This window comes from Molossus molossus, unplaced genomic scaffold, assembly GCF_014108415.1.
Source record: "Molossus molossus isolate mMolMol1 unplaced genomic scaffold, mMolMol1.p scaffold_m16_p_21, whole genome shotgun sequence".
In the NCBI taxonomy this organism is placed as follows: domain Eukaryota; kingdom Metazoa; phylum Chordata; class Mammalia; order Chiroptera; family Molossidae; genus Molossus; species Molossus molossus.
In genome coordinates, this window is record NW_023425357.1 from 22841820 (window position 1) to 22865980 (window position 24161).

The following is a 24161-nucleotide window of genomic DNA, read 5'->3' on the forward strand; positions in this document are numbered from 1 at the left end:
GAAGTCTGTCTTCCGCTATACCAGGCCTGTGTCTCTGTGAATTAGAAACAACGTTACATAGAAAGAAGAAGAATGCATTCAAACGAGAATGTTCAGTGTCTTAAAATGTGAATCAAGATGGTTGAATAAATAATGTGTCTGAAAGATTTCACTCAGCCAGAACCTTCAGGTGGCTGAGATGTCAGAACCCAGGGTCTCCTCTGCTAGTCCAGCCCAGAACCTACCTACGACCAACCTGGGCCAGAGACAAAAACCCCAGTGGAGACAGAAACCCACTCACACACTCTGTGTCTGGTGTTTTCCCCAGGGCTGCAACTCCTAGAGAAAGCCCATCTCGACACAGAACAGAGCAGCTCAAACTTAATGGACCAGTGTATGAGGAAAAAAACGGGACCCATCCCTCAGTCCCCACCATTCTCCAGGCAGAGATGAACTTTGTAGCCAGGATTCCAAGGAGAGGAGCCACAAAGTGACAGCAAGCTGGTGGACTCGGACACGGGGACACACAGGGGAAATCCCCATAGTCCTCTGTGTCTGGTTATACAACTCCCAGCACAGTTCTTGCACCTCTCCGAGCCTCCTTTCTTTACTTTTTTATATTTATTTTTTCATCCTCACCCGAGGATATTTTTGCATTTATCTTCAGATAGAATGGGAGGGAGGGAGAGAGAGAGAGAAAAATTGACATGAGAGAGACACATCGAGTGGCTGCCACCTGCGCGACCCCAACTGGGGCCGGGGAAAAACTGCAACTGAGGTACGTGCCCTTAGCGGGAACCGAACCCGGGACTCCCTGGTCCGCGGGCCGACACTTTAACCACTGAGCCAAACCGGCCAGGGCCAAGCTTCCTTTCTTTAAAGCACACCCACCCTATAAAGCGCAGATGAATTACCAGCATCAAAAGACACACTTCCCATTAACTGAAGCAGTTATTAGATGCCCGGTTCTCCACACACGACATGCAACATCTCATTTCATCTCGACTGCAGCTCTGAAAAGTAGGTCCTCACACTTCTCTCTTTTTACAGATGTGGAAACCAAGGCTCACCGATTAAGCAACTTGGCCCACATTCTATAGCCAGTGAGAGGTAAAGCTCACATAAACCGTATGTGCTTATGGCACTTTGCCCTTTGCATGTAGGAACATTTCCACTAGCATGTTCTTCCTCAGTGTTTTTCTCAGCTGCATGGTACTCCGCTGTGTGCATGCTCCAGCTTATTAATTTCACTACGCATACACATGCAAGCACTAATCAACATTTTGGAACTATGAATAATGCAATGAAAAATAACCATGTGCATGTGTATCTTCATGAAATTGCAAGTGACACTTCGGGAGAGATTCTTAGACAGGTGCTTGCTGTGTCGTAGCTACATGTATCCGGTTTACCTACGGCCACAATGCCCCTGGAAGGCTTTGCCATTCTGCATTCCTGGCAACACACAATGTATTAAAATGTGTTTCCTCGCAGCCCCAGTAGAGTACCGTCAAGCTATTGCATTTTTTTGCCAAGCTGATGAGTGGGAAATGGTCACCCAGTGAAGTTCTAATTTGTGTTTCCCTTATCATGAGTGAAGTTGAACATCTTTTCATCTGTTTCTATCTCTTTTGGTCAACTGAGCATAGTTCTTGCCCAATTTTCTAAAACGTCTGGTTTTTCCCCTTGCTCTTTAAAAGTTCCCACAAAGTGCGGGATAGTAACCCTTTATCTGTGAAATATGTGGATTTATGTGATATATTTCTCTGGCAGTCTTTTGATGTTATTTATAGTATTTTTGCAATGAAAGCCACTGTTTGTGTATTCAACTTTATCAATAATCTTAAAACACAAACCAACATAGCCCTGTCTGCTGCTAGAGATGGCACTTCACCCATGACTTCCTAGGCCTGCACTTTCCAGAACAATAGCCACCAGCCATGTGAGTATTTAGATTTAGCTAAAATTAAATAAAGAAATTCAGTGCCAATAGTTGCATAGGCCATAGTTCTGGTGCTCACTCGTCACCCTATTAGACTCCCCCGTATGGGAGCGCACATGGAACGGCCCCATCCCTGCGGAAAGTCCTGCTGGACCGCATGGTCCAGTCCTCCGAAATACAAAGGGCCTGAGGGTGGGGCCACTCAGGGGGGTTAACAACGTCATAATAGCCCTGGCCGGTTTGGCTCAGTGGTTAGAGCGTCGGCCTGCGGTCCGGAGAGACTCGGGTTCGGTTCCCGCTAAGGGCACGTACCTCGGTTGCAGTTTGTCCCCGGCCCTGGTTGGTCATGCGGGTGGCAGCCACTCGATGTGTCCCTTCACGTCGATGTTTCTCTCTCTCTTTCTTCCTCTCTCTCCCTCCCACTCTATCTGTACAAAAAATGGAAAAATGTCCTCGGGTGAGGATAAAAAACAAACAAACAAACAAAAAATGAAACGTCAGAATAGAACCTGGATGCTTCCTCAGCCTCGCTCCTCCAGGCTAGGTCACAGGCGTTGATCCAGGTTGTGGAGATGCTGAAGATGATGCAATTTGGGGATCCTCTTTACTCGGAATAATAAAAGGCACAACAGTGGACCAGGGCTTCAGAAGGGGGCGCTACAAATACTATGCCCTGAATGTCCGGCTCCTGCCGTCTCCAAGTCACATGCTTCTGCCTCGGGAACAAAGGCACCCCCGTGGGTCACCAGGCTCTGGTCATGAACACATCCGCGTGGAGTGGGGTCCCGGTCAGCTTTCCGCTGCGGTGGCAGACGGCCGCTCTCCTGTACGGAACCTCTTCGTGGGCTGGAATTTCCTCCAACTGCCATCACTCGGGGACAAGTTCCCACTCAGCCCTGGAGAATGTGGGGACATCCTCTTGGTTTCTGCCCTGACCTCCTCCTGCTCACCCTTACGCCTGGGTTCTCCTGTGCTGTCTCTCTCCCCTACCTCACTGTTTTGTTATTTTTCACATTTTAAAAAGTGGAGGTGAGCCCTGGCTGGTTTGGCTCAGCTGTTAGAGCGTCAGCTTGCTCTGCAGAGACCCGGGATCGGTGTCCGCTAAGGGCATGTACCTTGGTTGCAGTTTGTCCCCGGCCCTGGTTGGTCGTGTGGGTGGCAGGCACTTGATGTGTCCCTTTCACGTTGATGTTTCTCTCTCTCTCTCTCTCTCACTCTCTCTCTCTTCCTCTCTATCTGAACAAAAAAATGGAAAAATGTCCTCGGGTGAGGATAAAAAATAAATAAATAAAAAATAAAAAGTGGAGGCGAAATTCGCACAGCATAACACAAACCATTCGCAAGCAGTCGGGGCACTTTGCGCTGCACAGGGTTGTGCGCTCACCCCTTCTAACTAGTTCCAGACCCCACCCCCGCCTCTGGCCGCCAGTAACAAGCTTTCTGTCCCTGTGAATGTACCTATTCTGGGCATTTCCTACCAGTGGATTCAGACACTATGTAACCTTTCGTGCCTGGCTCCCTGCACTCAGCTCCCCCGAGCGGAGGGTCATCCACCCTGTAGCGTGAGTCTTATTGTATCAAATGCGCGTGTGAATTTCAAAGAAGCCATTCCGGATTTCCGGGGTTTCCCAAATTTTCAGGTTCCCACATGTTTCCAAGGGGATCACAGAGCTCCCTTTTGCCCGTTTGCGTAAGTGTGTGGTGACGGGCATCTCTCCGTTCTCACGTTTCCCAGGCAGAGTTTGGAACAGCTATTCTGTATTAAGATCTACATTCTTTTTAGGTCCATACAGTTGCAAGGGCTGGGGGGGAGTCCACACACTGTAGTGATTGGCGTTTCCACCAGGCTTAGCCTAGGTATATTTAGAATCACAAGTTAAATATCTTAAATGCATTTAAATGCAAATTATTTCTGAATTAATCATATAAGCAGTATACAATGTCATACAGGTAAATGGTAACAACTCGTAACATAACACAGTATCTATTTGGAAAATACCTGAATCCTCCAGCACATCAAAGCAGGTAAGTGCGAGGATCTCAAAGAGAGTTATATTTAAAAAGTACCTTTGAAAGATGCACATTCCAGCATATATTCTCTCTCTCTCTCCCCCTCTCTCTCCCTCTCTCTCTCTATATATATGTATATATTACATAAATATATATATATTTATGTAAACACTTAAAATATAATCACTTAAGTGTGCCGTGTAGTTGGAAATTGTGTTTCTGAATTATATCTACATAATTTTCAATAAAAATAAACATGCAGTAAATTATCTAGATCTTAAGGTACCAAAGACAAATGGCCTGTGCTGGAATTAGTTTTCCCCCAGGAGGAAGGAAATGAAATTTGTCTTCTGCAATGAGGAAAAAAAAAAAAAATCTAAAACACCACAATAAAATACGACCATTGGTGAGTTCTGCTAGAATCGTATTACTAGTGCTTCTCATAATTAAGGGGAACCTCTAGCCAGGTGGTACCCTGACGTGCCAGGACTCGGCTGAAATGAGGCCTGGTTGGCGCAGTCGCACTTGGTTGGATGGGAGGGTCCCACGTGTGAGCACACAGAGCTGCCAGCAACCCTACAGGGTGGGTCTTACTATCCTCGTTTGCACTGGGACTTCTCCGCAGCATCACTGTTGGCATTTGGGGCTGGATGGTTCTTTGTGGTGTGGGCTGTTCTGTGAATTATAGGGTGTTTAGTAGCATCCTGCCCCCCCCCCCCCCGATGTTACTGACACCCCTCCCCCAGTTGTGACAACCAGTCCTCACTGAGAGCTCCTGGTCCACAGTGAGCAAACTCCATCCACATCTGAATGACGTGTGGCAGAGCCACAGTGCGGAGCCTGGCCGGCACCTGCGCACTTACGCTAAGCAATCAGTTCCCCATCGGGGCTCCCTGCCTCTCAGTGGATAGGAGGGCCTCGCAGCAGCAGGCCACTCTTTGGGGCTCACTTCATGCTAAGTGATGGACCCAAAGTAGCCACGAGTCTGAGATTGCTCCAAACACTGATGAACATCAAGTGTCTCGCCATGGCCTGATTCCCACTTGGTGTAAAGGAAATGATCATGACGACACCGAAGAGAACGAGGACAGTGTGAAAGAGGCCTGGACATTGTTGCACTGGCAGGAAAACCCATGAGAGAAATGACAAATTGCCTCCAGCCCTTCAGAGAGAGCCACTGAGGGTCCGCTGGGAATTACTGCTCTCTAGTTAGCACCCCATTTGCAGCCAACAGGAGAGGCGAGCCCCGTGCTTACACTGCTGGCTACGCCATCACTCCAGGTTCTCGAAGTGACTGTAGCTGGGGCCAAAGGTTAAGGTCACTTATCACGTACCAGCTGTGCGACCTCACATACCCTACTCTGCGCCTCCATACCCTCGTCTATAGAAGGTGATGCGGTGATGGGTAGAATAATGGCCCCAAAGATGTCTACATCCTCATGCCTGTAACTGCAGACTGTGTTAGGTCACCTGGCAAAAAGGAATTGATGCTGCAGATAGAATTAAGGGTGCTAATCAGCTGACTTTAAAATAATGGGCTTCCCTGGCCAGATTTGCTCAGTGGTTAGAGCACTGGCCTGTGGACCAGGGAGTCCTGGGCTCGGTTCCCGCTAAGGGCACGTAACCTCGGTTGCAGTTTGTCCCTGGCCTCGGTTGGGGTCGTGTATGTGTCAACCAGTAGATATGTCTCTCTTACATTGATATTTCTCTCTCTTCCCCTCTCTCTCCCTCCTGCTCTATCTGAAGATAAATGCGGAAAAAAAAAAAAAAAAAAAAAAAAAGTCCTTGGGTGAGAATAAAAATAAATAAATAAATAAAAAATCATACAAATAAAATAATGGGCTTGTCCTGGATTATCCAGGCAGTCCTGTGTAATCATAGAGTCCTTAACAGTGGGATAGGGACTGGCTAGAGAGAACCAGAAAGAAGGCAGTGTTGGAGTTCGTGTTGCCTCACCACAGCTGGCTTTGTAGACAGAGAACGGTACCACAGGTCAAGGCATGCAGGTGGCCACCTGGAAAAGGCCACCAGGAGCAACCAGCCTTGCCTGTGATGCCCTGATGGTAGCCCAGTGAGACCCACATTTGACTTCTGACCTCCTGAACTGTAAGATCGCAAACCTGTGTCATTTTAAGCCACCAAGTCGGTGATAATTTGTTAGGGCAGAAATAGGAAGCGAATAAAGGCACCTAGCTCATTGAGTCAATGCAAGAATTAGTGAGATACTGTGTATAAAGGGCTGAGCAAACCCACAAAGTGTCACTGTTGTCGTTTCGTTACAGTATTTCTCAGAGTCGAGCCCAGTGGAGCCGGCAGGCAGGACAGGCTCCCCAGGTGGCCCAGGCCCGCACCCCGCTTTGCTGAGCGATGCTCCGAAGGGGGAAGGCCGGGGAAAAGGCAGGATGATGAACTTCATCTCGTATGCTACACCTGCACAGCTGATCCCCCTTTGCAAAGCCCTTTCCGATCTCTATTCCATTCACTCAGGAGGCAGCGTGCAGATGAATCACAGCAGCCCCTGCCCTTGATCTGGAAATGTGTCCTCACGGCCGGTCTCCATGAAAACGCCTCTGGGGAGCCCGCTCCTGGATGGAATTAGCTCACCTCTGGGCCTGGCCACAAGGCCATCATATAAGGGCAACACACATTTAGCCTCTCCTCTGAAACCTTCAGAAAAGGGAAATTTATAAGCTTCCCTTTGGCACTATGATCTCAGAAACTCTCAAAATCAGGTTGTCAGTTCCCGAGGGATGCGAGGGCCCATCTAGCCCAGGGGACTGCACACTTTTTCTGTAAAGTGGCAGAGAGCAAATACTCCTGAATTTGTGGGCCATACCCCGCCGCAGCTATTCAACCCTGTGGTCGTCGTGTGAACAGTTCGTGATGAGACTCTGCATTAAAAACTCAAAGGGAATGGAAAATGGATTCATGATTAAGTGTGCAACATCAGTCACCCAGTTTCCTTTATCTGTGCTACCCCCTAGCAGTTCACGATTAACGAAACATGCACCCCAAGCCAGGAGGGCGTGGCCAACTTCCCAAGAGCACAGAGCTCTCCTGCTGACTGCTTATCGTCAAGCATAGCCAACCTGGTCCCCCGAATGCTGTTGGACAAGATAAGTCCTCACTTCATGAGGGAGCCTTCTCTGTGGCTTACACTCCAGCCCACCTTCACAACAAGGTCTGGTCGGGCACAGTGAGCAAGGTCCAGTTGGGCCCCCACTACAGGCAGGGAAGGAGTGTTCACAAGTGGCAAGGCCTGAAGTCCGTCTTACAGGGTATAGATTCTTTCCAACAAGGTACCAGGAAATATGGCCTTTGCTTAGAAGAGTCCACTATGCAAACTTAGAAAAATAGTATGGAAATGATCTTTTGGCACCTAATACCCTTACTGTGAGAAAAAGACCAGCCTTCTTCACAATACTCTTTTTTTTTTATGCTTTTGCTAATTTTCTAGAGAGAGATGGAAATATCAATGTGAGTGAGAAACATTGATCAGCTGCCTCCTGCACGCCCCCTACTGGGGATCGAGCCCACAACCCCGGCGTATGCCCTGACCGGGAATCAAACCGGGACCTCTCAGTCCATGGGAGGATGCTCAATCCACTGAGACACACCAGCCGGGCCACAGTGTGTTCTTAAAACAGATGTCAATCAAACAAATCAACAACTAACAGCTTGGACCAACTGTGTTTCATAAATAATTTTGAGACAGCCCATTGATAAACCCCTAGAGAAGAAAGAGCTAAAAGCTTGGAATTTTAACAGAGAATGTTCACTTGGCCCGGAGATTGAGCCAAACGAAATGGGAAGAATGAGCAACATGTAAAGCGCAACCCCCGCCCCCCGGCTGCAGGGACTCGGAATGAAAGGTTCCCTGGCGCCCTGTGTACGAGGCACTTTAAGGCTGAGCTTGGGGAAGGCAGGGATTTCTCTTTCATCTCTTTCCCCTGCGTCCAGGTGGGTGGTAGGGTCTCAACAAATGAATGCAATTTGAATTAATTTCTATTTTACGGCAATTTCAATGTTATTGTTGATGTGCTCAAACAAATCGTATCGTCCTGAAATGCAAATTGGATGTTATTCCCTTGTTGAAACCCCTCCTAGGCTTCCTTAGAATAGAATCCGAAGTCCCTCCCCTGCCCTGCAAGGACTGGCAGTACCTCCAGATTTTTCATCTCACCCCAAAGTACATTTTTTCTTTATTGATTTTAGAGAGAGAGGAAGGGAGAGGGAGAGAGAGATGGAAACATCGATGAGAGAGAACATCGACTGGCCGCCTCCTGCACGCCCCCCACTGGGGATCGGGCCCACAACCTGGGCATGTGCCCCGACCAGGAATCGAACTGGTGACCTCTTGGTACATGAGTCGATGCTTAATCACTGAGCCATATAGGCCAGGCCCAAAATACATTTTATATCCTCCCTGGGAGTTTGGATTCACCTCCATGTCTTCCTTGGGGAAATCGGCCTTCATCTGATATGTGCTGCTCCAGCTTCAGAAGCCCAGAGACAGGGCTTTCTGTCTCCCACTTGTCCTCAGCCCTCCGCTGGCAACCAGGGCGGTCTGTGCAAAATCCAAATCTGATCGCGTCCCTCTCAGCCTAAAATCCGGTAACATCGGCCCATCACCAAGGACCATCATGTCTAAGCTCATTCCTCAGCACCTGGACCTGGTTTCCTCACTGGTGAAGTTCCTTCCTGTCTCCTGCAGGGGGCCCACTCACCCACTTCTCCAGGATGTCTTAGGCCAGAGGTTGTCAACCTGGGGGTCGCGACCACTTTGGGGGTCAAACGGCCCTTTCACAGGGGTTGCCTAAGACATAACAGTAGGAAAATTAGAGTTATGAAGTAGCAACAAAAATAATTTTATGGTTGGGGGTCACAACATGAGGTGACCCCCCAACCAAGGGTCGCAGCATTAGGAAAGTTGAGAACCACTGTCTTAGGCTCTTTCGTCCCTCCCTTCTCCCTGGAACACTGTGCCTGCCCTGTCCACCTCCCTGGTCCCAGCAGGTTGGGCCACAAACCCCAGGATCAACATACCAATATCAACAATGTATTTTTGGCAGTTAGCCAATTATTTAACTTGTTCTTATTTGTCAATTCAGCAGGTTGGATACAATGAATCCAAAGGCTCTTGCAGTTCTAATGTATTGTGATTCTTGGAGAAAAAACACCACCTAGTCATTTGTAAAAGCAGCCACAGCGAAGGGCATTTGGCTGTAGTAAGAAAACAAAAGCAAAAAGCAAAGAAAAACGGACCATCACCCATTTATCCACGCCATGAGCAGGTGGTAGGTCCAGCCCCTGGGCCAGGTGCCTTGGATGCTAGGCCCAGGCCCGGAGGACAACGTCGGGGGAGGGACACGGTGTTCTCCCACCTGCCAAGATTCCAGGTAAACCTCTCCTAAGCTAACGATGTTTAGAAAAATGTTACCAGAGACCCGAGTGGGGAAACAGCTTTGCTTAGTGGACCAAATAAATAATCAGTCGGGAGCACCCCTGAGTGCTAATCCAGGTCTGCGGCTGCCTGGGCAACGTCGTTTCACTTGTTCATGCCTCAGTTTCACCAGCTGCGCCTGGCAGATAAGGCCGGTTCCACCGTGAAGTGCTTGGAAATGTGATGAGCCCCATTGGACAGAGGCAGCTGGAGGTGCTCGGAGGTACTGGGGTAGGGAGAGGCTGCAGCCAAATCCTGAATTATTTTTTCCTAAAGTGAGTCTGAGGACAATCTGTTCATTTGTTTATCAAATTCAGTTTCTCCGCATTTCAATTATTTAAGAGCTTGTGACAAAAGAGACATCGGAAAGGAGTTAGCTTCAGATTCTCCTCCAGAGTCGAGCGGTGGGCCGAGGGGAAGTAAGGTCTTTGCTTTTCTACTATGAAGTGGTAGAAATGCCTACATGTATTATACGATTTGAAATTCATGAGAGACCTACCTGGTTATCGTCCCATCCCTAGCTCTGAATAAATGGGGGCACAGATGGGTTCTATTAAGTCATGGTCCTCAAACTTGGCTTCGCTGTGGAGAGTTTCATGAACATCCTGATGCTTGGTCCCGCTCCAAATAGACTAATTGAACTGGTATCGAGAGCAACTTGGTCAGCAGGGCCTTAATAATCTCCCTAGATGGCTTTAACATGCAGCAGCGTTGGAGAACCATAAATAACCTACTGGAGCTGATAAATCTAATAGGAGAGAGAGCTGGTTCCGCTGACCCAGGGCCAGCCTCCTCCAATCAGGGGTCACCTTCGCCTGCACGAGCTCGGATCTTCTGAAGACATTCCCGCCTCCAGCCTAAAAGGCTGCTTTCTGAGAAATAAGCACTCAGGCACGCGGCATTCAACAGTCCTCCGAAGTCCAGACAGGACGGAGCAAAGAAGCCAGGGACAAAACAAACACAAAGACAGCTTTGAAGAATGTGGACTGTCTGGAGAGGGCTTTCAAACGGCGCACACTGACACCTGGAGAAATCCGCACCTTTCAGGCACAGATGTATCCCCGCAAGGCCTCTTTCTCTGAGGCACGTTCCTGAGTCAAGTCAGCTGCAGTGATGTTCGCACTCACACGTAAGTCTCCAGACCTGGGTTCTCAAATGTCGGCGGGCGAGCGTCAGCACCCCCAGAATGCCGAGCCAGAGTTTCTCACCCAGTAGTTCTGGGGCGGGGCGCTCAGAATTCCCATGTCTAACAAGTTCCCAGATTTTGATGCTGGGCTGGGGGCCTCGTTTACATGTGTCCTTCTACGAAGTGACACGTGGTGAGACATGTGACCCTGTGACGGCTAGCTGGGTGCCTAGCAACTGCTGTCACCTCGACCTCACCTGCAGGAGCTTCGACTGCAAAACCAGCTGGTGAGGGGCGGCTCCCCATCCCAGAGCCCCGAGTGGCTATTCTGAGCGCTGCCCTTAGGCACCCCACTTACGGACTACAGCACCCCCAGGGGATGATGCGGCAGTCTCACCCTCGCTCTCAAGATGGGGAAACAGAGGCTGAGAACTGAGTGACCTGCTGAAGGTGACATGGTGTGAAGGCAAGCCATGAAACGGCCGAAATTCATCCCTTTGTCACCAGTAAAAGTGACCATTTCATATGGTCCCTTCGATCCATCGCGGAATCAAGGTTCTAAGCCCAATCGGTCAGATTCCAAAGCCCGAGCTCTAACCCAAGTGCTGCGTCTCCTCCTGATCAGGGCTCTTCCCGAGGTCGCGTGTGTTATTAATGATGGGACCACAATGTCACTGGAAGTCAAGATCACAGGTGTGAAGCCACGCTGTCCTAAGCATGGACTGGCTACCTGAGTGGCTACCTGCACTCAGGTAGCCAAGCCTATCACGGACGGCCTCTAGAAATAAAACTGTACTGATGACAAGGTGATGCGAGCGATGACCACACCCGCCGCAGGCGCTGGCTAGCTCAGCGAGAGCCCATGACCCAATCCAGCGCCTTCCCCACCGCGTCTTACCGGCGACTTGGAGATGGAAATGGGAGACGGAAGGCAGCAGCCCTGCTCGGGGCTCAGAGATTCTGGAAAGCATGGGGCCAGCCACGGCGGAGGTGCCTCCACCCTGTTCTGTACCGGAAGAGGTGGCAGCAGCGAGGGCTCCTCTGGACAGTGATGCTCAGCGGGGCCGATTTGCCCCCATGGAGACATTGGCAGTATTGGAGACATTTTTGATCGCCAAGACGGAAACTGGGGTGCTATTTGCATCCCGTCATTATCGGCCAGGGGCGCTTCTAAACACCATGCGACACACAGGCCAGACCCCATCACAAAGAATTACCCAGCCCCACATGTCGATAATGCTGACGCTGAGGACCTTCACTAGGAGAGTATCACATGTGGCCGGTATTTCCTGTAGCACCATCGTTTTTGGTTGTGTTGCACATGAGCCAGGTTTTGGGGCCCTCTGACAATTCTATAAGCTACCCGGACCCTTTAATAAATCCTTTTCTTTGTACATTAGTTGAGAGGATTTTGTTGACTACCACCAAGAATCTCACCGAAGAAAGATGGCCCTGAGGATGAAGAAGGATGCAGCGTGTCCCTACAAGGGCTGGGGGAGCATTCCAAGCACAGACATGTCCAACGGCAGCACACTCTATCAAGGTGACGCACGTACCGTCCGTGTGCAACATGGGAACTCCCGTAAACAGGTTAGTCACCTACATTAGTCTAATTGGGGTCAATCTACATAGCCAACTGTCTCACAGCCACTAACGTTCTGTGACACAGGTTTCTGTATGACAGCGACATTTCTCACCTTGATGCATTTTGTGCCTAATCGTCTTGGAGACACGTATGGGTTAGAATCAGTGGGGAACACCACAGACGCACTGATACCCTCTGTCTGCCAGGTGTGACACTCTTAACCACCGAGATGCGAACTTATGCCAAAAAAAACGGCTCAAAGGAGCGCAAACTGTATCCCCGAAAACACGAACAAATATTCTGAAGGAGGCAATGAGATCCTACTCCTGTTCCGAGGCCAAGAAAACAGGTGGTCCCAGTGACCGGCTCCATAATTGAGAAGGATAACTGCATTAAGCTCACTTCATGAAGATGAAATGAGATGATCACGTAGGTATTCGGCATGGAGCCTTGGCACGTTGTAAGTGTTCAATAAATGTTAACACCAACATTAATAACAATAACATATCTAGGGAGCCACTTTGGCCTTGAGCTAAAGCCGTGGTGGAGATAAGATAATAAACCAGTTGCACAGGTTCGTGTATGGAGAACTCTAGGGAGTTCTGGCTGTTTAGTAGGTGCTCCGGAAAGGTTAGGTCCCCCTCTCCTTTCAAGGGATCCCTTTCTTCTCCCACACAATGCTGACCTCCCCAGTTCTCAGTGCATCTCCCGCCTTAGACAACAGCTCAGGGTGAAAGTCTTCTGCCCATGACGCCTGCCCAGGACCGGGGCCCTCCTTCTTGCTTTACCTCCTACCCCCTGCTGAGCACCCCCAAACCCTCCACCATCTCCCCCCACCCCCAGACTGTTTCCTATTCCACTCCCGTCCTCCCATATTGACAAATTTGCAGCCAGTGGATTATACTCACAGTGTGAGGGACTCATTACCACCCGCTAATATTTTTATAGAATTTCATAAACTTGGTCATTCACGAATCCTTTACAGTACTTTATTCCATTGAAGAGTTCACAAATCACTCAAATGCTGGCAAAATACATAATAATGAGTAATATTTCAGGAGGCTGTGCATTAATATGTCAGCTTCCAATACGGCTAGAGCGAAATTATTTTGCCAGGTGCCCCTTCTGGTCAGAAGCTTGGAAAGGCCTTTTGGGAACTGGGGTGGGGAGGGCGGGCAGGGGTAGGGGGGCATGGGAAAGGCTGGTATTTAAAAAGAAATAGATCATTTCGCCAGGGAAGCCCGCTTCCCCAGCCCCGGTAAGTGGAGTTCCTGGAAAAGAGGCCTAGGAATTTGCAGCTTAGGTATCAGAGTCCATTCGGGGGTCAAACAGGAAGACTTGTTTCCTAGTAATTGAAAATGCAGGGCTGTGAAGGTGGAGGGAAATGGGTATGGATCTCAGATCCAATACATACCCTCTGGGAGACCTTGAAAAAGTTATTTAACAGCTATCTGCTTGTTTGTAACATGGTGCTACCACTACTTCTGAAGTCTCTAGTGTGAGACGGATTAGATAAGAGAACGTATACAGAGCGTGTACACAGTGTCAGCCAGGTCGTGTTCAGTAAGCAGCAGCCTTAATGGTGATACACACAGGGGCCAAGGACCAGTCGATCCCTGGTTACGTCTTATCGTGCCCCGCCCCAGGCTTTGTTCAGAAGGCTTTCTCACTGGAGTTGGGACATGTCCACCCAACGGCATGGTTTTGCATGCGAACAGCATTTTACTTTAGAATGAACAGTAACAACCAACGTTGGTGCGACTACACGGGCGATCCATTCACCCACGTGCTCTCTCTCTCTCTGCTTTTGAAATTTGCAAGAGGGGGAAAGAAAGCGTGGGAATTGGAGACCTGGGATGCATTCTCTGAAGATGCACGGTTGCTGCGGACCACGATGCCCACCGTGGACATGATGGATCTAACAGTACTACTAAGACAGTAAACTACTTCACAGGCACTTGAAACGGACAGGAATCACACCATCCCTGTGCTCGGGCACGTGAACAAGAGCGTACTTGTTAAATCTACAGAGAGGAGAACCAAGCGCAGAGCAGAAGGGACCTTCCTCGGCAAGGACCTGAAGGGGACAGAAAGAGGGCAGAACAGGACATAGCATTTGGAACTGGACCCCGGGAGGCTAGTGAGAAGTGGCTGGGAGCTGGGCCGCAGTTTGGCCACTGTCACGCTGGGACTCTCCGGAGACACTGCCTGCCCACCACACACCGGCCGTCGGCTCTGAGCACGTGTGGCTTCATGGCACAGGTAAACCAAGCCACACAGTGACAGGGCACAGCTTCTTGGCATATCACCTGCACACACTGGTGAGAAAATGAACTCAGTTTATTTGGAAACAAAGCTCAGGCCCTAGAATGGAAGCCACAGGGAAGCAGGAACCTTGGTATGTCTTGCTCCCCAGCATATTCCTTTACCACCTTGGAGGGTGCTCCCCGCCCTGGAGGTACCCAGTCACATACAGGTAGACGGAATACGTTGATCAACCAATCCATTCTGAAAGTATAAAATAAAATCTCAAGATTACTGAAGGAAAGTTCATGCTTGAGACAGGCGGACTGGGCTCCACTCTCTTGGAGTTTTCATTCCCCTTCCTTTGCCCCCCACAGACAGATGAACCTCACTCATGCAGTGAGGTTATGTACAGGGCTTGCTGTGTTTCTGTACTGTCCTCAGTGCTTAACATGTACTAACTCATTCAACCCATTAAAATCTTATGACAGCAGCATCATTCTTCTTCCCATTTTACAGATGAGAAAGTTGAGGCAGACACCCTGCCCTAGTTCTCACAGCTAGTCCATAGCAGCCATGATTCGAATGGGCTGCATGCAAAACTGTATTTTTAATTGATTGATTGATTGATTGATTTTAGAGAGAGAAGAAGGGAGAGGAAGAGAGAGAGAGAGAGAAACATTGATGAGAGAGAATATTGACTGGCTGCCTCCTGCATGACCCCGCTGAGGATTTGGCCCACAACCTGGGCATATGCTCTGACCGTGAGTAAAACCAGCAACCTCTTGGTGCATGTGTCAATGCCCAATCACTGAGCCACACTGGCCGGGGGCAAAATTGTATTTTTAATTGCTGTGACACTATTCGGCTTCACTTTAAGGAAAAATATGAGAAGCTCCAAGCTTGAGATTAGGCTTCACTTTACCAGATCAACAATGACTAGCTAATAAAAACTAATAATTTCATCTTTTACCATCCTTACAGGTTCTAGTACCATCCCCACTTTATGGATGACAGTCACAAGATCAGAGAGGGTAAGTGGATTGTCCGAGATCACACAGCTTGCTAAGCAGCCTCGCTGTGACTTGAACAGCAATTCTATGACCCCAGGGCCCTTATTATTCATCACTTTTCTCACTTTGATATTGCTTAGATAAAAATAAAATCACCTAAATTAAAAAAAAAATCAGTGTGGATTTCATTCATCCCTAGCCTGATGCCGTTGATAACATGCCAAGAGGCAGCCTTCTTCCGGCAGACACGCCCGTCCCGCGGAGCAGCCCTGGTCAGTGGGCCTCGGGCTGGGCCAGGCCGTGCTCATCCCTCAGTCTCCCCTTGTGCAGAGATCCCGGCACAGTCGTGTGTGACAGTGTGCGTTCGGCTGTGTGGAGGACAGAGAAGTGATACCTCCCGATTCAGAAACTCCCTTAAAGAAGTCTTTCGTTGGCACCTTTGGCGGCATCCAAGCCGACTACGTTCTCCTCACTCCCTGTCCTTCCTTGAATGTGGGCATTTGAGTCCTCTCCCTGCCCCTGTGACTGCCCCAGGGGAATGTCTCACTGTCCTGGAGACCGAGGCCACCTGCCTCTGAGAAGACCGTCCCCACGGGGGCAGGTCCCGGTGTAGGGTGCCCAGAAGTCTCTCTCTGAATGTGGAAGGATTCCGAAAAGGGGGACTTTAATTGATAAACCACGTTGGATCCCACAAACACCAGATAGCCACGCATGCATCCAAACTCTTGCTCAGCTCTTCAAACAGCTCCCGTGGTTTCACCCCAAGAAGGCACCTTTCAGCCTCCCTGGCCACCAGCCTCCCCCATGTTCTCTGATTCATGCTTGTCCCATTTCCAGGCGACAGAACACTCCCAAGAAGATCTCCTTTACTGTTGATCTTGTCCCCCCGGAAGCCACTGGGGAGTTCCCGAGATCTCGCTTCACCCGGGAATCTCTCTCTGATACTTAAAAGAGGGACGACAAAAGCCACAATGCTGGGTGCGTGTCAGGATAGAAGGCAAAACCCCAGTTCGTGGTAGATGCCAACCTTCTCATGGTTGAAGGCTGGAGCCTGACATTAAAAACATGGGGAACTTAATGAAACATTAAAAATATCCAGGAGAAAACTAATAAGAGTAGCTATGGCGTACTGCTACATGCTCGGCTAAACATTTGCAAAAATCATCTTATTTCATCTTTTACAGTCCTTCGAGGGGACAGTAAGTACTATGCTCACTTTGTGGATCAACAGATCAGCAGTGGTAAATGCATTGCCCGAGAGCACACAGCCCAGTGCGCAACAGTGCTGAGACCGCTAGAAGTGGGCTACCCCAGAGCTAGCTCCTTATCGCCATCGCTGTGCTACAAAGAGATCAGATTTATTGTCTCCTTAGTTTCTTGTGTCTGTGAATAAATGGCTATTCCCATGACAGTCATGGGAAGAGAAGAGGGCATCTACCCATGTCCTGCTGCTGGCTTTTCCTGCCACAGCTGGACACCAAAAACCGCCTTGTCGCCTGTGGTTACTATCAAGGCCAGCAGACTGGGTATTTCTGAGGACACCGATATTTAGTGCCTGTAACAACCAGACCTCCCGAGTCTATACCAGGACACGCCGCTCCCTCTCTGGCGATCTCTGACAGATGGGTCCCCGGCAGGAGCTCAGAGCACCCGCCCTTTGGCGGAGCCTCTGAGAGGGGAGATCTGGAGGCATCCTCCCCCTCCCCGGACCCGGAACCCTCCTGGTTAGCATGAGGTCTGCGGAAGGATTCACGCCACTGCATCTGTCCAGCACGGGGGGGGGCCTCCAGCGCCTCCCGCTGACTTCTCTCTGCAACTCACAGCACCCAGTGGAGAAGGCAGGCAAGTGCGATTTGTCTTCTACGGCCAGGATCCTGAGGACCGGGATGCAACCACACCGGTCTCTGTATCCCGGTTGGGTACCAACTTCCGAAGCTGCCCTATCACAAATAGCTCTTTAGTCTCCATAGAGAAGCAATTTAAATACATTGTAGGGAAACGGACACCGAAATGAGGAGTCAGAAACACCCAAACACAACCAGGCACACTGCGATTTTCCTTGGTGTGCGTGACGGCATCTCGCGTCTTCACAAATGCACCCCCCCACCATGTGCGCACCTATGTGACGGGTCATGAGGACGCCGTCTGTATTTGTGTGTCTGTTTCCATCGGATGTCTGGAGTCTCTCCCGTGTAAGAACTTCTTTGACCATATTGTAAATGGCCGCACACAGGTGCTTTGCAAAGTTGTGCCTAATGAAGAGCCCTCATGCTAAAAACTTAGCGCTTGACTCCACGTAAGGGTCCTGCGCCACTGTAACATTGCTGTATAAAAGTCACCGTATAAAACCACGATGCCTACAGGTGTTCGGCAATCCTGTGCTGGGCGGTCACCGATTGAGGGGCGAGGTATTTACATACATTTCTCCCTGATTCCTCAGGACAGATTTCTGGGAGTAAAATGATCATGTCCAAGGGTTTTTACACCTTCACTGCTCTGGGAAGCCAAAGCTATCCCAAGAGTTTGCACCTCTCCTGAGATCACCCCAGGACTCTTCACTTTGCTTTTCAGTATCCCAAATCTCATGCAGGCCTGCGGCTCCACTGATGAGGTAGGGCCCCCACTGTGGCCCTGCGGGGATTCGACACCACTCGGACCCCACAGAGGCATGCTTACAGCCCCGCCGCGCCGGGTTTGCCGCAGCACAGGGATAATGAACTCAGCGGGAAGGAAACTCTCTTTGACAACCGCAGCTCTTCCTGCAGGAGGGGCACTTGAGGGGTACTCACTTGATAAGTAGCGATCGCTTCTCTGTCCAAGGTCCGTGTCACGGAGACGCTCCCTGTGTTCTCATTGATTCTGAAGATTCCTTTAGGCTCTTGATCTACTCCCTTCCCAGTGAGCCGGAACTTGGACCCTTCTGGTCTGTCACTATCGACCACCTGGTCAGGGAAACAGAGTGACATGTTAAGACTCGGGCACACAGAGAGAGCTCATTACAGACATATCTCAGTGGCCAAGCCTCGAATCACAGGTGCAGCATCACCAAGAGCATCATTGCTCAACCCCTGTCATCCTCACCTGTACATTTTGCAGCTCACGGCTGAGGAGGACCCGCAGCATGGGCGTGACATAACGGACCTTGGAGAGCAATCACCCCAGCAAGTTCAAGGTTGGACATGCATATTACTTTGAACTCTCAAGATACATTTATTTTTTTCTTCAAGAAAGACCAGCCGGGCAGTGAGAACAACGATGATGGTGGTGACGACATTTGTTGAGCATTCCTGACCCTGGCAGGTACTGGTTGAGGTGTAGATATTTACATCTATCTTCAGTGCCCCACTGTCTGCCAGGCACTAGGCACAGTGCTGAGCAGTTTACACACATTTTTAAAAAACCTTATAACAATGCTGGGGCGGGGGACATTGTTCTTTGCACTTAATGGATGAAACCACGGAGACACGGAGAGAGGAAGTAATCTGGCCACGGTCACAGCTATTGCAGAGACAGAGATGAGGCTCAGAACCCCATCTTCCATTTCTCCAGAGACATCGCCATGCGACACTGTCATTTCTGAATTTTCTTTAAGATACTTTCCCACAGGTTGCTAGCCTTGCTTTGACATTTGAAGAATAAATTCAGAAGATAAAGATGGAAGAAGGTATTTCCAGGCAGAGAGAACAGGACAGACAGAGGCAGCAGGCAGGTGAGAGAGAGGCTAGAAAATTTCAGGAGCTGTCACCTGTGCGGTTTGAGTTAGAGGTGAGGTTGAGAGGTAATTAGGAACGAAATTTTATATCTAGCTACATCTCTATCTATTTTCTATCTATCATCTATCTATATTATGGCATTTGAAGGTGTCCAACTAAAGAGAAATTATTATTTGCAAAAATTGGTTCTAGAGTTTGCCCAAGTATTCATCTATATTTCATGTCACTTTATCATTAATATCTGCAAGCATGGACTTGATTATAACAATTTAAAAGTCAGGAACACAATAGCCATCCAGAACATACAGATAAATGAAAGCGGATACCGACTGGGTGCAATCAATTCACAAACAAACGGGCATCTATTGGAAGTCAGTCAACCTTGCCTGGAGGGTGTGAGTGACCAGAACTGGAAATGTGCCTTCCGGCGGATCCAGCCTCCCTCCCACCTGGCCAGTTCTGTGGCCACCAAACCTGCAATTCCAGTGGATGCCACCAGGTGGCAGTGGTGTCTAAGGCAGGGTGACCCTCAAAGCCAAGGTTCTCTGCCATGACAGTTGAGCAAGGGCCGGACTCAGTTCTATATGGCAATACGGTGTTTTCCTGATTTCAAATATTTGTTATTAAAATACACCGAGAGTTTTGATTAAACAGCAATGACCTCTGTTTGCATTTTAAGATAACAAACAAACAAACAAAAAAATCCAAGACAAGACTAAAAATAAAGTATGTAATATCTTCCGATGAAAAGAATTCTTAGCCACTGCTTGACTTGATCTAATCCAACTGATAGTCTCCCCTCAACCCACTCCCTGCTGCTTGGAAGGTCCATGAGGTCAACGGCCTCAACCTACTGGGAGCACCGCTGGATCTGTGCCTGGACTACAGCAGGAACCAAGGACAACATCTGGGACATCTGTTCAGACAAATGTCCCAGTCCTCGCTTGGCCGATGATCAACCGTGTGACCTGGGACATGGTACTTTGTCTCTTTGGCTCTTGATTTCCTCATCTGTATAATGAGGGTAACACCGCTTATTCCCCAGGGTCGGTGGGGATTTCATGAGATAGTGTGTGCAAACACTGTACTAAGCCCATAGAGGGGGCTCCATAAACAGCAGCGAATGACCACAATGTGAGTATCACCGGTCATACCAACCTGATGCTCCTGTTGGTGACGGGTACAACTGCACCTCTGGGTGTAAAGAGCACCTTAGCCACAGGATTTTATGAAAATCCCTAAGGGAACAAGTCTCCCCTTCACAAACCTCTCTTGCAAAAAGAAGTGCTGTGGAAACAGACCCACTGTGGGAGGGGCAGCTGAGCACGGACTGAGCTCCTCTGTCAGTCACCTCCCTGTCACCTCTGTGTGTACTGTCCCTCCCTCCCCTTCCTATCACTTCAGCCCAGATGTGGATTCCAACCTGTGCCTCGTGCCCCCCTCAGCACACCCAGGAGGTCGGTGCTCTCCAGAAGGCCATATTAACCAGGCAGTGTGATGGGGACAAACGGGGGGGCACCTGCAGGAGCTCTGGGGCTGCCATGCTCCCCCAAATGGACTTCCAGTCCCATTTATCTACCAGATATGGCCTCTTGCTGGGGATCTGCCAGGAGGAGCCTTCTGTACGCTGGCCTCTTTTCTTTTTTGTTTTTTGCACATATTTTTTTTATTATTTTTTACATTTTTAAAAATTAATTAATTTTTTGTTACAGATGTTTCTCCTTTTTCCCCCCTAGACACCCTCCTCCCATTCTAGCCCCTCCACCCCCACCCCGCAAGCACTGTTGTCTATGTCTATTGGTTGCACATATGTGCATATAAGTTCTTTGGTTTATCTCATCCCTTCCCCCTGCGCCCTCCTCTGAGGTCTGTCAGTCTGAACCATACTCCTTTCTATGTCTCTGGGTCTATTTTGTTCATTAGCTTTTTTTGTTCATCATATTCCACAAATGAGTGAGATCGTGTGGTATTTGTCTTCCTCTGATTGGCTTATTTTGCTTAGCATACTCTCCAGGTCCCTCCATGTCATCTCAAAGGATAAGAGATCTTCCTTTCTTATAGCTGCATAGTACTCCATAGTGTATATGTGCCACAGTTTTTCTATCCACTGATCTATTGATGGACACTGGGGCTGTTTCCAGATCTTAGCTATTGTAAGTAGCGCTGCTATGAACATAGGGGTGCATGCATTATTTCTGATTGGTGTTTCAGGCTTCTTAGGAGATATTCCTAGAAGTGGGATCACTGGGTCAAATGGCAGTTCAATTCTTAATTTTTTGAGGAAACACCATATTGATTCCACAGTGCCCGCACCAGTCTGCATTCCCACCAGCAGTGTCCTAGGATCCCCTTTCGCTGGCTTCCTTTCTTTATCCTGCCCTACTCAGCAAAGTTGGGGGGATAGCATCTCAGACCTTCTGGTAGAAGCACCGTAGTAGACGGTCCTGAAAGCTCTCTTGGGGCAAATATTACCACCATCCCCTTTCTCCACCTGCCACTCAGCTCCAAGAGCTGAATTCTAGACTCCGAAGTTCTCTTGGGGCAACTTCCCTCCTGCCATCCGGACCAGGTTATGTCCTTGCTCATGCTCAGCAAGCGCGACACACGTGACCTCACAGAAGCAGCGTCTCGCGGAAAGGGCTCTGCTGAATTAGCGCTGGCTGCTGGGTGTAACGGACTGTTCCCTGCGCAAGGAGCAAGTCCCCCTGCAAGCGCCTGTGCTTGGCTCTACGCATCCGCCTCTTTCTCAATGATCTGCTTTGAAAGGCTCGGCTCTTAGCATTATCTGTTGAACCTGCCTCCTGGTCCTCAGAGCTGTGTCTACTTCGCAGCAATACTGCACATCCACGCCAGATGCGGGGCCCCCAGACTGACAGGCCTCATGGGTCCCCCAACGCAGGGAAGTGAGGGGCCTTGTCCCCCTAGGACAGTGGTCTCAAGACATGTTTCCTGGGACCAGCATGCACATCACCTGGGAACGTGACAGAAATGCAGAGTCTCAGATCCCACCTGACCTCCTAAATCAGAACCCCTGGGGGGGTGGCCATCTGTGCCTTAACAAGCCTTCTGGGTGATTCTGAGGCACACCCAAATTTGGGGACCACTGATGTAGACAGATTTTATCACCATCCACACTCATTACGACTGGTGCTGATTTCCGCTGCTTCCGGGGGAGCCTTCTGCTGAGAAGAGGCTGTGACTATTCGCTACCTTCTTCTTAGACCTATTTTAAACATAGAACACTATTAGGAATTCTTTTAAAAACCCGTTTTCTAGCACACCGGTGAAGCCAAGTGGTATTTCTCCAACTCCAACAGCTCGACACGGATCCAAGGCATCTCAGGACTTGAAGGAACCTTGGAGAACAAAGCAGGGGAGAGGGGGCCCCTCTCCAGGGAGAAGATTCTGGAATCACCCACCACCTCTCTGGCTTCTTGGTTTCTAGGTGGGGTTCCAGAGGGACCCCAGCCGCCCTGAGCCTCACTGAGCTGGAGAGGTAGGACGCGTGCCGTGGCCACAGACCCAAAGAGGAGCCCATCACCCATCAGCGCCACTCCGTGCAAACCCGGTGAGCTTCCAGACGACCTTCTTGCACTACGCTACCCTCCTGAAAATTGTCCAGGTGTGACTTCCCTGCTTCGCCTCCAGGGCTGCGGTCCTCTTGTCGTTGGTTCATGTGACAGAGTGGAAGACAGCCAGTGCAGTCCCGGCCGGAGCGAATCCTGCCCGAGCCTCTGCTCCTGCGGCAGCAGTTACCACCCATTTAACATCAGATGGCTTTCCTAGTCGTCTAGCAGCTCAACACTCCTTTTCACAGTGGGGTTTTTTCCTTGATCCTCCGAGTTGGGACGGGGAAACAGCTAGTGATGAGAGAAACACGTGGACCTCGGCACGTAAAGAGCATTCAGGAGTCTTGCTGCTTACCCGGGTAAAGCAACTTCCCCGACACCCCTGGGGACGGCCGGCAGGGACTGGAGTCCTGGGCGCCCAGGGAGGGGTGGGGAATGCTGAGGCCTGGAGCAGGCAGTGGCTGATTTGGGGTTCAGAGGATATTCTCAGAGAGTACTTCTTACAGTGTGTGCACAGGACGGACAGAGGCATGGCCCTTCGAGCCCTCTTCTGAAGTCCTGTTCCCTCTCTTCTCGGCGGCAAGGGACCATCAATACCAGGTGGTATCTGTTGTTGAGCTATTCTATGAATTTGCATATACACATATGTGCTCACAGAATATAGAGCAGTTCTAAATGTTTTTATATAATAGGATCGTTCTGTATAATTATTCTACAATTTTTTATTACATATATATAGATATATATGTATATATGTGTGTGTATACACACACACACACACACACACATACACATTTTGGGAGAAATAATTTTACATGTATAGAAACATTGCCTAAGTAGCAGAGTTCCCAAATACTTTTTATCCAACTTCCCCTAATGCTAACATCTTACATAACCGTGGGGACATTGGCCACAACTGAAAATTAACATGGACGCATGACTATTAACCAACGCCCAGATTGTATGGATTCAGATTTTACCCGTTTTTCTATTTCTATCCTTTATTTTTTCTGATCCAAAATCCAGTCCAGAACCTCACGCTGCCTCTAGTCGGTGTGGTTTTTCATCGTCTACTTTGATGCCCCCGTGCGGGTTCAGGCCTTCCTGTAATTGTACTGACATCAGTTGTTTGCCCCACCGGAAAGTGTACCTGATATATCAAAACGGCATAGTCGTGAAGTTTTGTGTGTCACAGCCTGGCCCTCTGCTGGCTCCGGCGTGGGTGCCTTAACTCAGATCTCCACTGTTAACTGCCGTGTTTACTGCCCAGCGCAGCCCATTTTACACAGTAAGTTTTTTCTTTTTCTTTTTTTTGTTAATCCTCATCCAAGGATATTTTTCCATCGATTTTTTTTTCTTGGTTAGAGAGAGTGGCAGGGATGTGGGGATAAAGAGAGATCGATGTGAGAGAGACACATGGACTGGTTGCCTCCTGCATGACCCTGACCGGGCCAGGGATCGAACCTGCAATCCAGGTATGTGCCCTTGACCAGAATGGAACCCACAACTCTTTGGTCCTTGGGCCGACACTCTGACC

General features: G+C 49.3%; 1 protein-coding gene across 1 annotated transcript in view; it reads right to left on the bottom strand.

Moving 5' to 3' along the window:
• Positions 1-24161, bottom strand: part of CDH13 (cadherin 13) — an 840526-nt gene that overhangs the window by 497188 nt on the left and 319177 nt on the right. Inside the window, exon 6 of the mRNA XM_036275129.1 lies at positions 18132-18284. Within this exon, the coding sequence (XP_036131022.1) occupies positions 18132-18284 (153 nt within the window). The remainder of the gene's footprint in view (positions 1-18131; positions 18285-24161) is intronic.